Here is a 15,332-nt window from a genome sequence, read left to right on the forward strand (position 1 = left end):
GGCACGAGGCGCAGCTCTGACGTCACCTGTGAAGTCTGTGAAGTACTGCCTCTTCCTTCTTCCCTACAGACGCATTCAAATTTACTACAAAGCTCCAGCCTTATAGACCATCCGACTTTTAGCTGTTAAAATGTAGCCCATAATTTTAGAACAAGGTTTTGTAAATTTTACATTTTTAAGTTAATGCTATGGCAGCTACGCTATAATTAAGGTAACTGCATGACAGTGATGAAGTAATTTTGTTAACAGGCATTTAGAGGAAGCAGCTACTCAAAGTGAGTGTTTGCCGATGAAGTCCTCCGAAACCTAGGTTACTAACGGCACATCTGGCCGGCTCTGACGTAGATTTAGTGCTTCCACAGCAAAGGGCGTTTAATGCAGCTGTGTCTGCTGTGGCCCCGGAGTACACCTCGCCGGGCAGGTCCACCTGCAGAACAAAGTGACTTTCTGGTTACCAGGCCTGATGCCTTGTCTTGCATTTTATATTGGCCTGCTTCTACCAATATTTCAGTGTCACACTTCATCAGGGACTATGAGCATGGCTTTATTGTCCACCACAAGTTGCCAGATGGATAAAAGTTCCAGTCTTCATTTTTTTAGAGCCTAGCGTTATTTGATGCTATTTATTTATATGGCAAGCTACGTTTCTTGGCTATATGTAATTCTGGTTTTCAGAGAGCTGTAGATAGAGAACAAGATGTACTAACTGGATAGAGTATCAATCAACATTTTTTAAATCAACATTTTGTTTGTGATTTTAAAGTGCATTCTCCGTTGTATGCCTTTAAAAAGAGCAATTTTTATATTTTGTACAAGTTCCCAGTTTTGCTATGCTCTCAGGTGTCTTTTGTTATAGCCATGCCCATATTGCTCATTTTATTCAGCTGCTCTCCAAACATGATACTACTCAAGAATTAAGTCTTGAAATTGAGTTTTGATTTCTTGACACAAATGTATGATGTGTCCTTTTTTTTCTACTTGGGTATCTGAAAAACTAATTTTATAAGTCAACTTTTTTTGTTGTTTTTGTCTTTTTTTTTTTTTTTTGAGACAGGGTCTCTCTGTGTAGCCTTTGCTGTCCTGGACTCACTTTGTAGACCAGGCCGACCTCAAACTTTCAGCGATCCTCCTGCCTCTGCCTCTGCCTCCCAAGTGCTGGGATTAAAGGCATGCGTCACCACGCCCGGCTTTCAACATTATTTTTTAAATCATCATTGTTAATGTCTTTGTTACCTTTCTGATGAAATACTAACCTCAAAAAGGCAAAATTCTCCAACAAACAAAAGGATTTTGTATTAAGACAGTTTTATAGCAGACACGCGTAATGCACGGGTGAAGGGAAGCATGCAGTTTATTCAGACTCTGAACATCTGTGCATAAAAGCAGCTGTCTCGGTGGACAGACCCATCACCCTAACTGGTAAATGCACTTCCAAGGTGTGAACTGTCCTTTGAGCTCTGGTATAATTCTGAAGAGATGTAAGTGCCTCCTCTAACAGATGTACCTGAGAGGAAAGGGGCAGGTAGATCTCTGAGTTCAAGGCCAGTCAAGGCTACACAGAGGAATCCTGTCTCAAAAAAAAAAAAAAAAAAAACCAAAACAAACAAAACAAAACATTTATGGGGCTGGAGAGATGGCTTAGTGGTTGGGAGCACTTGGCTGCTCCTTGGGAAGACCTGGGTTCAATTCCCAGCCATCTTCATGGCAGCTACAACTGTCTGTGACTCCAGTTCCAGGGCTATCCAACACCCTCACACCAGTGCATATAAAATTTAAAAAAAAAAAAAATATATAACTCATCCTTGCAATTTTTTTTTTCATTACAGATACCCATTTGGGGATGGAATCTACTTTGACAGCTAGCAAAGCAACATGCTGTCTTGAGTGATTGCAGCAGTTCAGGGAAGACGTGATAAAAACAAGGTGAATTTATCAAGGCCAGTTTATTGCAGAAGAGAGAGAGGGCTCATTTCAAGTGACTAGCAAGTATTTGTCATTGAGGTTAAAGCATATTGTAACTATTGTAACTGGCTTTTAAAAAAATAAGGACAGGGCAGGTAGCTGTTAAAAGCACTTTTTAAAATGGAATAAATGTTAAATGCTTACAGGGTCTTAGCCACTGTAAAAACAAAATAAACACTTATTTTTACATTATTTTGATCTGATGCACAGTTTTTGCTTTCTTGATGAATTTTCTTGTATAAAAAGTGTCTGTGCCACAAGCAGGCCAGAAGATGGTGATATTGTGAGCACTGTGGATGAAGGTAAGGCCTGATGACGCTGGGGGTCTGTAAGCCTTGCATGTTTAATTTCTGTGAATTTTCATATGCTTTCTGCTTTTGTAGTTTGCATTTTTGGCCAAACCAACCACAGGATTCTCTGGTTTCCCAATAGTAAGCCCTACAAAAAGTAGGTTTTATATTGTTTTATAGCAGTTATGTAATAAAAGAGACAAATAGCCCAAAGCATGCTAAAATTAGTTTATTTCTTATCTCCCCCACTGGCTTTGCCTAAAAATATAATGAATATAGTTTTCTTAAAGAAACTAGAATTTTATGACTATTTTTAATCTTTTTTACATAGGACATTTACATTATTCCCAATAAACAATGCAGTTCACTCTATTTATAGGTAAGTATAAAAAAGTAATTGTCAACTAGATCCTTAAAAAATGACCTCAGTAAGAGGACTGAATTCTACCCTAGTCAAGGAATCTAACAAGTTGTCCAAGCAAAATCCCAAGGTAAGTTAAGTTGATGAAGCACCTTACAGGACAGTCCGCCCTGAGACAAGTGTCTAGAAGAATGTCAGTGACTCAGCACTTCAACCTAAAAACATGGTAACCACTGTAGTGCTGTCTAGTTCCCCCCTTTGGAAAAAGTTGAATTTCCCTGCAGTGTTCCGAGGGAACTAGTATTTTCTTTAGTAGGAAACACCGCAGCATCTAGTGGTTTTCTAGTTATTTTCCTGGATGCTTAAATTCCAACAGAGCACTGTTTTGCAGAAGTTCGTTTAGTGCAGACTCAGGTCTCTGTTGGGTCTTTCCGCAGCAGCAGAGCTCTTTGTTCATCCATTCTTTTAGCTTGAGAGCGTAAAATGAGGCTAAGAAAGTCCTCGTCAGGGACAGTGGGCCCCTTTGTGGCAGCAGGCGGTGGAGCACATCTTTGATCATCTAGTCTGGACCCCTAAAGATAAAGAGAAATTAAAACATGATCAGGATGGAAAACGCCAAGCTGGATCACATGCTAGTCAGATTTATAAGCGTTTCTTTTAGCTTTTTTCAGAAACTTAACTTTAGGCCTGAAACTTGAGTGAGAATGTAGCTAGTCTATCATTATGTAATGGGCTTCATAAATGTCATAGCAGTACACCTGTTCACAAGTGATCCGACACTGACATGCCAGGGCAACTGCCCGTGTATGACAGTTTCACATTAGACTCTAATTAGTATATCTGCCCCGTCTCTCTACAGCGGTTTGTATATAACACATTCTAGAATGGCCTAGGCCAGGGGCCAAACAAACTTTTGAAGTTGTTTGCTCAAAGGTGACCCGAAGCGTTTTCCCCCGCAGCCAGCTCTGTACAAAACTGATGTTCTCAAAGTCACTCCTCATCCTGATCACCCACCGTCTCTTCATCCTTTACGTCTTTTCACGGCAAGTACCCCTGCCGGTCTGTCTCTCACTTACACAATGTACACACTTGCCTCCTGTCTTCCCACTAAAGTGTAAGAGTTTCCTTGAACCCCAGATTGTACCTGTAACATGAGTGGGGTTCAGTGGGGTTCTGAATGACAGGCAAGGAAATAATAACAGCCTAATGCCCAGTGAGCCCCTCGCAGGAGCCTGAACGCTGCCAGAGCTGCCGGGCTGTTACAGACTGGATGAGTGTGCACTTACTTGACACTTGACAAGGATGTCGAAAAAGTCTTCATCAGGCTCTTTCTTGTCATTTGTCATCAGGCGCTCAAGCACCGACTGATTGTTGTTTTTTGTCAGACGGAGCCCTGGCAAATTACTGAAACTGGCCCTCTGGTCATCCAGACGGCGGCTCTGGGAGCTGGCAAGAAGATCTAAAAACTCATCTGTGTTGGGGGATACCACGGAGACAGACGGTGCTATGGACAGGTGGGACAGAAAAACACCTAAATGTTACAAAAATGCTGTATAACATAGCTGTTCTCCAGCTTGCTGTGCTCTGCCGAGGGCACTGCTGCTGCTGTGCTCTTCCCAGCAGGCAGCACTCGTGGGCTCCCACTGCTCCACTTTATTCAGCATGGAGCTGGATTTCAGAAGGTGATTAAACAGTTTTTTCCTTATATAATTTCATCTAGTGGTTTCTTGTTTTGTTTCCTTCCGTGTTCTGAATGGGAATCATTTAGTGAATGAAAGAGTTAAAAAAGTGACAATCTTTTTTTTTTTCGAGACAGGGTCTCTCTGTGTAGCCTTGGCTGGCCTGGACTCGCTTTGTAGACCAGGATAGCCTCCAACTCACAGCAATCCGCCTGCCTCCCAAATGCTGGGGTTAAAGGCGTGCACCACCACACCCGGCTGACTGGCCAATCTTAATCTATGGTAGAAATCATCTTTTTGTAGAGGAATGTAACAATGAAAGTAAACTTTTAAATTTCAGGTATGAAATGTCTTGTGATCTGTATACAGTATATAAATAGCCTACTGTGTGTGCTACCACAGGCGAGGGCCCACTACTTACTAGACAAATGCGCCACCACTTAGTGAAACCCTGATTCAAGAAAAGGCTATTACCATCTAGTAGCCAGGCTGGCTTTGAGTTTACTTTAAAATTCCTGTCTCAGTACCACATGCTAGGATTACGGAGTCTTTTACTGCATTTCCTATAAAAACTATAAGAAATTACAGTACCAAGGACAACTATTAAAACTGGGGGAAAGCAGGCAGGTGAGGAATTCAAAGCCAGCTTTGGGTAATGAGTGTGAGGGCAGCCTGAGCTATTCCTCAAATAAGTATGATGCCCTAAAACTGAAGGAGCAGCAAAGATGGCTTACTTTTTATCATCTTGGGGGTAGAAGACGACGCTGCTGTGGATGCTGTGCGACAGTTTTCTTGTAAGTAGCACCTCTGGTCATCCATCCTGTTGCTTTGAAATCGCCTTAGTAAGTCAAAGAATCCTTCATCTCCAATAGTGTCTGCATTGATTTTCTAAAAGAAAATCGAGTATGCTTAATTATTGCTCTTTATCCGGAGGTCACCAGTGGTCAGGGTGTAATCACATGCAGAAGGCATAGGGTAAAGATTAAAAGCAAAAATTGCCCTTTTATTTTAAAAAAGAATTCAAGTAGCAATATTGGTAATAAAATGCTCCCATGTTGATCCCACAGGAATCCTTTTTAGCTTTTGAACTATTAATTCCTATATTTCTTATGTCACAGGAATATATCTGAAACTGGCTTGGACACTTAAAACTATAATCGTAGCTTCTTAGAAACTGAGGCAGGAGGACCACAAAGTTCAAAGCCAAGTCTGGGCGACTGGGTGAGTGCCCCACATAAAATTTTACAGATGTTCTTGAGATAGCTCAGTGGTAGAATGCTATGTAGCTTGTTTGAGGCCCTAGATTTAGTCCCCACTACAAGAGAACAGCACCTCAGTCTCCAGAGACAATCTACAGATACTGCAATGCAGAGTCATGCCAGTCAGTGGTGGGGATGTGACCTACGTGGGAGGAGCCCACTGATGCCTAAGCTACAGGATAAAGTGTGAACAGCCTGTACAGAGGCACACGAGGCTCCATGACTCACTTATGTTTGTAAACTAACTGGAAAAGCACATATATTTTCCTTGCATAATACTTTCCAAAGTCTTTTTTCGGGAGGGGGGAACACCAGTACTAGGGATCAAATACCTCAATCTTCAGGAAAACCCCTTCTCCAGAGTCCTTTTGAAGACCCCGAGAAAAACTTTCAACTAAGTGTTTGAGAAGGAAGGAGGGTCCCTTTCATTTGTATTGCTCCAAACCCAAAAAAAATGCATGTAATTTCTAATACAAGCAAACATACAAAATGTTACAGGATTAAGAAGGAGTAAATAAATTAGGGAAAGTCTCTTTTAAAATTTAACAGGCATTTGCAAGCTGGAGATGCTTTATATTGACAAATACAGTTCCAAGGGTGTATCTGTTTACTGGACAAGGGACTGAAAGGTAATGGTGGGTCAAGAAAGCATCTACCTCTATAGGCAAAATACTGACGGACTTTTGAAATGCGGTGCACTGCAGCCAGTTTTAAGCAGAACCTGTCCCCCCACCCCCCAGCTGGATCCAAGCAGCAGAAACAAAAGCAGGAAGGTCATTCAGGTGTGCAATCTACAAGTCTAGGTAAGAGATTTAAGTATTGGATGAAGATTTAGTAGAAAAAAATTTTCTAGAAGAGAGACATTCAGATCTAAGGAACAAAATAATCCCAGTGTAGCTAATACAATCTAGTAACACCTAGCTTTCTAGGTGGAGACAGAACACAGGGCATCCTATAAATAAGACGTAGAAAGAGTAGTTAACTCTGGATTTAAAAGGAATCTGCTGTCTGGAAATGAAGTGCTCAACTGTAATCAAATACGCTGTTATCACCAGGACCTTGTTCTAGGTGCAAAAAGACTATAATTTACAATTCTTTACATCAGAAACGGCATGATGCTAGGCATGGTGACCATATCTATAATCCCAGCCAGCCTGGTCCATGGTAAGACCTTGTCTCAAAACAGCCCCCTGTAGGGAGTGGCACCATTAGAAGTTGTGGTCTTGTTGGAGTAGGTGTGGCTTTGAGGTCTCAGATGCTTAAGCCGGCCTACTGTATCTCTCTTCCTGCTATTGCCCATCCAGATGTGGAACTCTCAGCTCCTCTCCAGCACTATGTCTGCTTGCGTGACGCCATACTACCCGCCAGGATGACAATGGATTAAACCTCTGAACTGTAAGCCAGCCCCAATTAAATGCTTTCGTTTATAGGAGTTGCTGTGGCCATGGTGTCTTTTCATAGCAACAGAACCCTAAGACAACTTTCTTAATCAAAAAATGGTTATGGCCAGGCAGTGGTGGCACATACCTTTAATCCCAGCACTCGGGAGGCCAACAGGGAGAGCTCTGAGTTCAAGGCCAGCCTGGTCTACACAGGACAGCCAAGGATACACAGAAAAACCTGATGCTACCAAATACTTTTCTTTCTAAGCTAGTATCTATTTAAAAATCCATGAAGATGGGGCTGGAGAGATGGCTCAGTGGTTAAGAGCCCTATCTGCTCTTCCAGAGGTCCTGAGTTCAATTCCCAGCAACCACATGGTGGCTCACAACCATCTATGAGCTCTGTTGCCCTCTTCTGGTGAGCAGGTGTACATGCAAGCAGAACACTGTATATGTAATAAATAAATCTTTTTTAAAAAAATCCATGAAGATAAACAATCCATTCTTCTGTTCCACTAGGTCCAGTGCTGTAAAACTAATTCATTAAAAAAAATAAAACCTGGAGCTGGAGAGATGGCTCAGAAGTAAAAGAGAACTGGCCACTCTTTGAGAATTCTTGAGTTCCATTCCCAGCAACCACATGGTGGCTCACAACCATCTATAATAGGATCTGGTGCCCTCTTCTGGCAGGCAGGCACACATGCAGACAGAACACTGTGTACTTAATAAATCTTTAAAAAACAAAACCTTTGAATCTTTTTTTCTGGCTTCAGACATAAGTTAGTAAGAAATGACAGTAAAATCAACAGTACTTTTGCAAACAGTGACTTAAAACAGTAGTAACTACTGTCCAAAACCATGGAGCAGCTTCTCTATGAACAGCGTAGGCCCTAGGTGAGGAGAGGAAAGATTGCAAGACATATTCTCTGACTAGTATATACAGTACTTGCTGGCCACAGTTTGGTGTGAGTACAAGGAAGCTAAAGTATTACGGTTGGGCACCTACAGTACTCCAGATTTAAAGATACCTTCTGAGAATTTGGAGCTCGGTGCTCGATGGAGTTACTGGCGTCTTGAAGAACTTTAGTGGTGGTACTGCTTTTGTACTTTTTCCCCTTCAGTCTGTTAACAAACAGTAGCTTTGCAGAAGGTTTGGCAATAAGAGATTTTTGTTTAGCAAGAATTTCACTGTTCCAATTCGGTACCTATAAATTGTAAATGGAAAACAAGGCATGAAAAAAAACCCCCCACATTCACAGCTCCATAGGCGGCTTTGTTGCTGCTGCTCTATGTTTTGTGTCTGGAGAAACGGTCTCATTACCGTAGCCTGACTGGAACCCAGTTTGGCCCTGAACCTTCTGCTTCAGCCTCATAGTAATGAATCTGTTCAATATATTCAACAGCATATATCAAATGTGAATGCTTTTATAAACGTAAAAAAAACAAAGTTTACCCAAATCCTTTAAAAATACACTTGCAATGGTCAGAGAAAACAAAGTATTATTCTGGATGTGAATTACATAAAATCTGTTACAGCTAGATACTTTTGAGTATATGTAGAGTTTTAACCAAAACAAGTACAGTTTATATAATGCAAATAACTTGTTGCTAAAACTAGTCATTTCACTAATAAATATGAAATAAATTCTCAGGAGACTAACCAATCTGCCAAACTGATTTTTAAGTCAGGTGCAATGGCAGCTACTCTTGGGAGCTGCAGGGAGGTGAACTGTACATCAAGATCAGCCTCAGCAACAACAAAAGAACAAGTATGGACTGAGCGCACGCAAGTATATGCAGTGTACACAGTACCCTACACCTGCAATCTCACCATCAGTCTCTAGAGGCCAATGTCACAGCTCACTTAGCACAGAACGTTCATGGCAAATACTAACATGTAAGTCACTCTAACAAGGCACAGAGCAGCTCTTCCAACCTGGAAAAGTTCCCTGTGAGGTACAAACTGGCTACCTAGTCCCTGCTCCAAGGCCAACAGGAATGAGGCATGTGGCCAGCAAGTTAGTCAAGCAGTGGACTTCTTTTCATACACAGCTCATAAGGGAAAATTACTTGCTAGAGGGAACTTCTTGGTCTTTTTGATTTTGTGTGTGTTGTTTGTTTGTTTTGAGACATGGTCTCTTTTATGTAACTTCATGGTCTATTGAGTAGAAAAAAGAAAATGGCCTGAATTTAAGAACATAAACTGTACCTCAAAACCCATTTTAATAAAACAAAAATTAAAGTGGAACTGTGCCTTAAAAAGTATGAGGGACAGGATAGAGAGATGGCTCAGAGGTTGAGAGCACTGGCTGTTCCTATAAACGTGCCAAGTTCAATTCCCAGCAACCACAATGTAGCTCATAACCATCTATAAGGAGATCTGGTGCCCTCTTCTGGCATTCAGGCATACATGCAGGCAGAATACTGTATTAAATAATAAATACATGTTTAAAAAATTATGAGGGACCCCTCATATCCTCTCAGGAGCCAGTCCTGTCACAGGTCTCCAGCTTGTTCCAAAGATGCCCCCACCCCTCCCACCCCTTCTCCTAGCTTTCTCCCCCCACCCCCCTCTACTTATCTGTTCCCCACTCTTGTTCCCTCCACACCCTCTTCATCCACGTCCCATGTCAACTCTGTCCCCCTTCTGAGTAGGAGTCAGGCATCCTCCCTTGGGCCCTCCTTGTTACTTAGCTTCTTTGGCTCTGTAGGCTGTGGCGTGGTCATCCTGTACTATATGGCTAATAGCCACCTATGAGTGAGCACATACCATGCATGTCTTTCTGGGTTACCTCACTCAGGATGATTTTTTCTAGTTCCATCCCCAAGATTACATAGAGAGAATGGGTTACTGACCAGACAGTGAACCGTCTCTGTCATATCTTAGTTTTGGAAGCTGCTTGCCTGCACTTAATACATATTTAGGTAATATTTATTCCATCTCAAGTCTCTGATGGGGTTGAAGACTAGTTATAGTTTCAGTTAGGCTTAAGATGTTTAGGGTTTAAGAAAATGTTTTAAGATCTACACAGATTTTTTTTTAAGTTGATAAATACAAGGTAGGACAGAGAAGGGTTTAGGCACTAAACTTCAGGTCATCTACATATGACAGTATTGTCTTCAAGGCTGCCAAATACAAATGAGCTGAGCATTTTGAATGTAACTTTTACATATGGCTTTCCTGACTGTCGCATAACTTTTTACTGTATGTAGTTTATTATAAGTCCAAATGAAAAAATTAGGAGGGAAAGATATTTCTAATCAAGAATTTCTTCTTTTAAAGACATGAAAGGAGAGGGAGACTTTCTAGGGAAGAAAGAGTTCAGCACAGGTGGGAGGAGAAAGAGCAGGCAGTGGATGTGAATATGGCTGGTGTGTGCGCGTGCGTGCACAGGCATGCACAAGCACATTGGGGACTGAAACCAAGAATCCACTAATCAACAAAATCTGATCCATGAAATGAGAGAGCAGGACAAGGCATTTCATACTTCAGATCTGAGACACTGGAGCCTCCGTTCCCTCACCGTACCTTTTCCTGCAGGAAGGAAAACCTTACCCCAGCCTCCTGGTTCCTTATTTATACTTTGGGTTTAATAAAATAATTCATTAACTGTTAACTGTATTATGAAGGAAAAAAATCCACATGGCTAATTCTTCCAGAACCAGCAAGCTAGCTCAGCAGATACACATGCTGCTGTCAAGCCTGAAGACCCGAGCTCAGAGTCACATTAGGAGAGAACTGACTGCTCAAAGCTGTCTTCCATCATCCACCAATGGACCAGCACTCTCACACACACACCTCCCTTCCTCCTACCCCACCCCATACACACAATGGCATTTTTTTTTCCAGGAACATTTTAAAATTACATTTATTTATTGTGTGTATAGGACACATGTTGAGATCTCCAGGTTGCGAGGCTGGATGGCAAGCCCCTTACCCGATAAGCTATCTCACAGGCCCACGTTTCAAACATGTTGAAATGAAAAGAATCCTGGATATGATTCAAAACAATTATATCTTGAATGTTTAGAGGCTAGTTATGCAAAAAAGTATAAACCATATGCTGGTTCTAACAGCGGAGCACGAGAGCGCGCATGCTGGTTATAGCCACAGGGCGCCAGAGCGTTAAGGACATGCAGAGATGGGTTTTGGTTTTCACACATGTTGCTCATGCTGGCCTCCAGCTGCTAACCCTGCCCCAGCCTGCTCGGTGCGTGGATTACAGGTACATGCTGCCAAGCCTAGCTAGGAGATGTTCTTGATGCATGCATCCCTGCTTATTAGGAAGCATCTGCAACACTCATGGGAATGTCAGAACAGTCAGCAACTAATATACCTGAAGTTGCTACTGGGATGAGAGGCTACTGATTTTTTTTTTTTAATTTCTTACAATTTTCTAAAGTTGCTATAAAAATATTTTATAAGAAAGTATTTTTGATGATATAATACAAGGCAACAAAGGCCTATTTTAACAACGTAAATTCAGCTGAGTGAAAGTGGAAATAGCCTTGATTTGTCTCCAGTAACATTCATCCAACTACAATACCTTCTCTGCACTTACTATCAAAGACAACGAGAGCCAGGCAGTGGTGGCACACGCCTTTGATCCCAGCACTCTAGAGGCAGAGGCAGGTGCATCTTTGAGTTCGAGGCCAGCCTGGTCTACAGAATGAGTTCCAGGACAGCCAAGGCTACACAGAGAAACCCTATCTCAACAAACCAACCAACAAACAAATAGGTGAAAAGCTAAAAACAAACACAGCTTAGGAAGGATAAATCTTGAATAAAAGGTACTTCAGCTAAAAAAGGTGGGAAGTGTTTCATGGGGTCGGGGAAATGGGCCTGCAGTACTAGTGCTTGCTGCTTTGAGTCTCAGAACCACCACTACCACAACCAAACATAATGCCAGAGCTCCCCTTGGTGTCTGGGCTTGGGGGGGGGGGGGGGCGCATGAAAATCAGCCAGAAGCTTGTGAGCCAGCTAGGCTTGACTATCCTGTGCAGAAGAGGGAGGGAGGGAGGAGTAGGGGAGACAGGCCGGGCCTGTAAGATGGCTCAATAGTTTGAAAGCTGCTTGCTGCCAAAGCTAATGACCTCAGTTTGTCCGTGGGACCCACATAAAGGAGGAAGAGAATCAACTCCCACAGATTGCCCTCTGACTTCCACACACATGTAATGGGGATGCGCACACACACATAGCTTAGCAATGATGCTGCTGTGTGATGGAAGGCAGGAAGCTGCTACCTGGGATCCTTCAATTCAAAGGATTGTTTAATGTTTAAACAATGTTTAATGTTTAAACAAAATGTTTAAACAATCTAAATAGCCTGTATTTCTAGCCTATCCCAGACACTCTGCAGAAGCAATAACTGTAACTTTTCTTATGTGCCTTTCCAGAAATGGCTACATGAATCTACAGAGTACATGTGCACTGTCGTTAGGAAGCACAGGACAGTTATGCTGCACTCATTCTCTCTGCACTGGACTTTTTCTGGCTCTTTTTAAAAGCAAATGGTTAAGTGGTATCTACACAGGGAAAGGCTTAATTAAACGCTTTGACTTAAAAGTTACTGAAGTCTGGTAACAGTTTATGGAATTTAAAAGATGAAATAGCCAACCTTTTCTGGAGTTAACTTCATAAGTTCCATATTTTCCATACTGTGTCTTCGTCCCAGCTTGGAGCGTGCACCTTTGTAAAAAACATTAATTCAAATAAACCAGGGAGCCGCTCAGAACACAAAGCTGGCACCACTATACCACGCTGTTCTACCATCTGATTCACAAATCTGTGTGGAAGGAACACACATGTTTCTGAAGAGTAATTATTTCCCATGCTATATAAAAATAGACAGTCCCTCTAAAATGCTTTGATGTCAGAGCCGCATTTTGGTTGCAAACTAATCACTGGTTACGAGCATTACCCATGGTTTAGAAAAGGCATTTTAGAATGGCTGCTCTACATTACCCATGTAGCCTCAAAGAAACCCAAACATACTGTGGTCAAAATGAGTCAGTCAGGGGAAAGCCGTAGCCTTCAGTTTTTCCTGAGTTTCCCATTTCCAGACAGGTTCACTGCCAGTCAGGAACAAGTCGAGTGAGTAAAAGCCAAGGTTCTCAAGAACACTCAAGAGTTTCTATAACCACACAAGCGTTTAAAAAGTGAGCAGTATTCTTTTCTAAAGATTTATTTTATGTGCATGGTGTCCTGTCTGAATGTGTGTCTGCACTGCATGCATGTCTGGTGCCTGAGGCGGCCAGAGAACTAGAAGCAGAACTAGAATCACAGATGATTGTGAGCCACCCTGTGGGTACCAGAACCTGAACCCGGGTCCTCAAGTAGAGCAATTGAGCAATCTCATCTGCCCTTAAGCAGTGTTTTTTAAAGGCATAATATAGCTGGTCATGGTGGTTGCATGTCTGTTAGCCGCTCACTCAGATGGCTGAGTCTGGAGTGGACAGTGAGTTCGAGCACAGCCTGTGCTACACAGCAAGACCTTGTTAGAAACAAGCCGCCACAACCAACAAAAGGGCACACTCTAGAACTGTCCTGACACCCAGCATCAGCTTTAAAGTGGGATCAGCATGTGAGTCTCCTTGTCTAAGCCCCACTATGTAAATGCCCCTCTCTGCTGTTGCTTCTTCCCCTGGCGCTAGAGATCCTAGAGTTGACACATACCAGGCAACTGTGGTTACCACTGAGCCACCCTTGTCATAGACCTTTTACTTTAAGCACACTGTATCCAAGATTCACACAGCTATCTCCTTTTGGTTAGTTTTTGTGTGATAAATCATCTTTTTTCATCTTTTTATTTTCAGTCTTAAAATATCTTAAGAGTTTATATGTTTTTCTTAAAAGTAGATTGGATCTTATTCTTGGACTAATCTGATACTCTTAAATGAAGCATTTTTATTTAAAAGAATTACAGGCCTATTTGGATATCTGGGCTATTTCCATACTTACTCTGCTTACTGATAAATTACACTAACTGATTATCTGTATAAATCTGATAAATCTGATCGAATCCCGGGTTGCTCTTCATCATTTAAAGAATATGTTATTAGTTGCAGTCATCAAAACCATGTAGATGTGTTGGCATGACCTTCCCTCACATTGAGGGCATGTCCCTGTATTTTCAATTGTTAATTCTGTGCAGTATAGAGCTAAGAGCTGGCAGGAGTTTGGTATTGTCATTTCTATGGTCCATCACTAATTTTTCTATTTGGAAATGTTTGTCCTTCCTGACCTGCCAAAGGGCAAAGCATCAGAGATGGACCAGGCGCTGCCCTGCTGCTGACTGGTTCAGACTGGAAGGTGGCTTTTTGTATAATAAAGAGCTGACAGCCAGAGCTGGGGCAGGAAGTACAGGGGTGAGACTTCCGGATACAGAAGAGGGAAGCTTGAGGAGATTCTGAAGGAAGACTGAGGGGGCTGGAAGCAGGAGTGAGAACCAGGTGGAGAGATGGCATGGTGGAGAAGTCAGGAAGGTGAGTGTGTGAGTGTGAGTGTGTGTGTGTGTGTGTGTGTGTGTGTGTGTGTGTGTGTGTGTGTGTGTGTGTGTGTGTGTGTGTGTGTGTGTGTGTCTGGCAAAGTACTTCTGACACTAAGCTACCCGCAAAGTCCTCTTCCCACTTTACTGGTTAGGAGAGCATCGCTGAGCGCTCAGCCTGGCCTTTAATGGCCTTCTCAGTAGCAGGGCTACAGGCCTGGGTCCCCAGGTCCAGACTTCTATGCTACTTTCTTGATACTAATTTCCAACTTTATTGTACTGTGCCAGGACAGGCTATTTGCTTAATTGGGTTAAAATAAATTTTAAATTTTGATTACAAGCTCTGAAGTGATCAGTTTTAATATTTCATGAAGTCCATGTTTTTCACTTCTTTTTTAAAAAAGGCTTTATTTTCATTTGTCTGCGTGTGTGTTATGTACCTGTGAGTGCTGGTAGGAGGGAGCTGGACGTCATGTAGGTGCTGGGAATGGAACCCCGGTTCTCTGGAAGAGCAGCCAGTTCTTTTAGCTGCGGAGCTATCTCTCCACCCCAAGCTCTTCTCTGTCGTTCTAAAACATTCTAGTGAAGGCACTGAACTAGAGCATGGAACAGGAGGAAAAAGGATAGGATCTGTCCCAAGGTTAGATGATGAACAGCAAGGGAGAAAAAGGACGAGGGAGGTGCGCCCAGGGCATCTGGGCATTAGAGATGTGCTGGATGGGGGACTGTGAGCAGAGCCAGGAGTGTGTGCCTGGCATGCAGAGCAGTCACTCAGGTGGCCGTGACCCTGACAAGGCGTTACACTAGCAGAGGAGCCTCAGTGAGTGGGCTCTGATGTTGGGGAGAGTGGGGGAGAGGCACTAGTATGAGTCTCCAATTAGAGGGGTTCATGAGGACGCAACAATTTTTGTT

General features: G+C 42.4%; 1 protein-coding gene across 1 annotated transcript in view; it reads right to left on the minus strand.

Annotated features, from left to right (window-relative positions):
* Nucleotides 1-2,466: 2,466 nt before the first annotated feature.
* Gpsm2 (G protein signaling modulator 2) overlaps nucleotides 2,467-15,332 on the minus strand; it is a 47,025-nt gene continuing 34,159 nt past the window's right edge. Inside the window, 6 exon segments of the mRNA XM_051165667.1 lie at nucleotides 2,467-3,029; nucleotides 3,031-3,185; nucleotides 3,900-4,117; nucleotides 5,027-5,180; nucleotides 7,962-8,138; nucleotides 12,552-12,622. Coding sequence (XP_051021624.1) covers nucleotides 2,960-3,029; nucleotides 3,031-3,185; nucleotides 3,900-4,117; nucleotides 5,027-5,180; nucleotides 7,962-8,138; nucleotides 12,552-12,622 — 845 coding nt within the window. The 3' untranslated portion in view covers nucleotides 2,467-2,959.

This window comes from Acomys russatus, chromosome 23 (genome assembly GCF_903995435.1).
Source record: "Acomys russatus chromosome 23, mAcoRus1.1, whole genome shotgun sequence".
Taxonomy (NCBI): domain Eukaryota; kingdom Metazoa; phylum Chordata; class Mammalia; order Rodentia; family Muridae; genus Acomys; species Acomys russatus.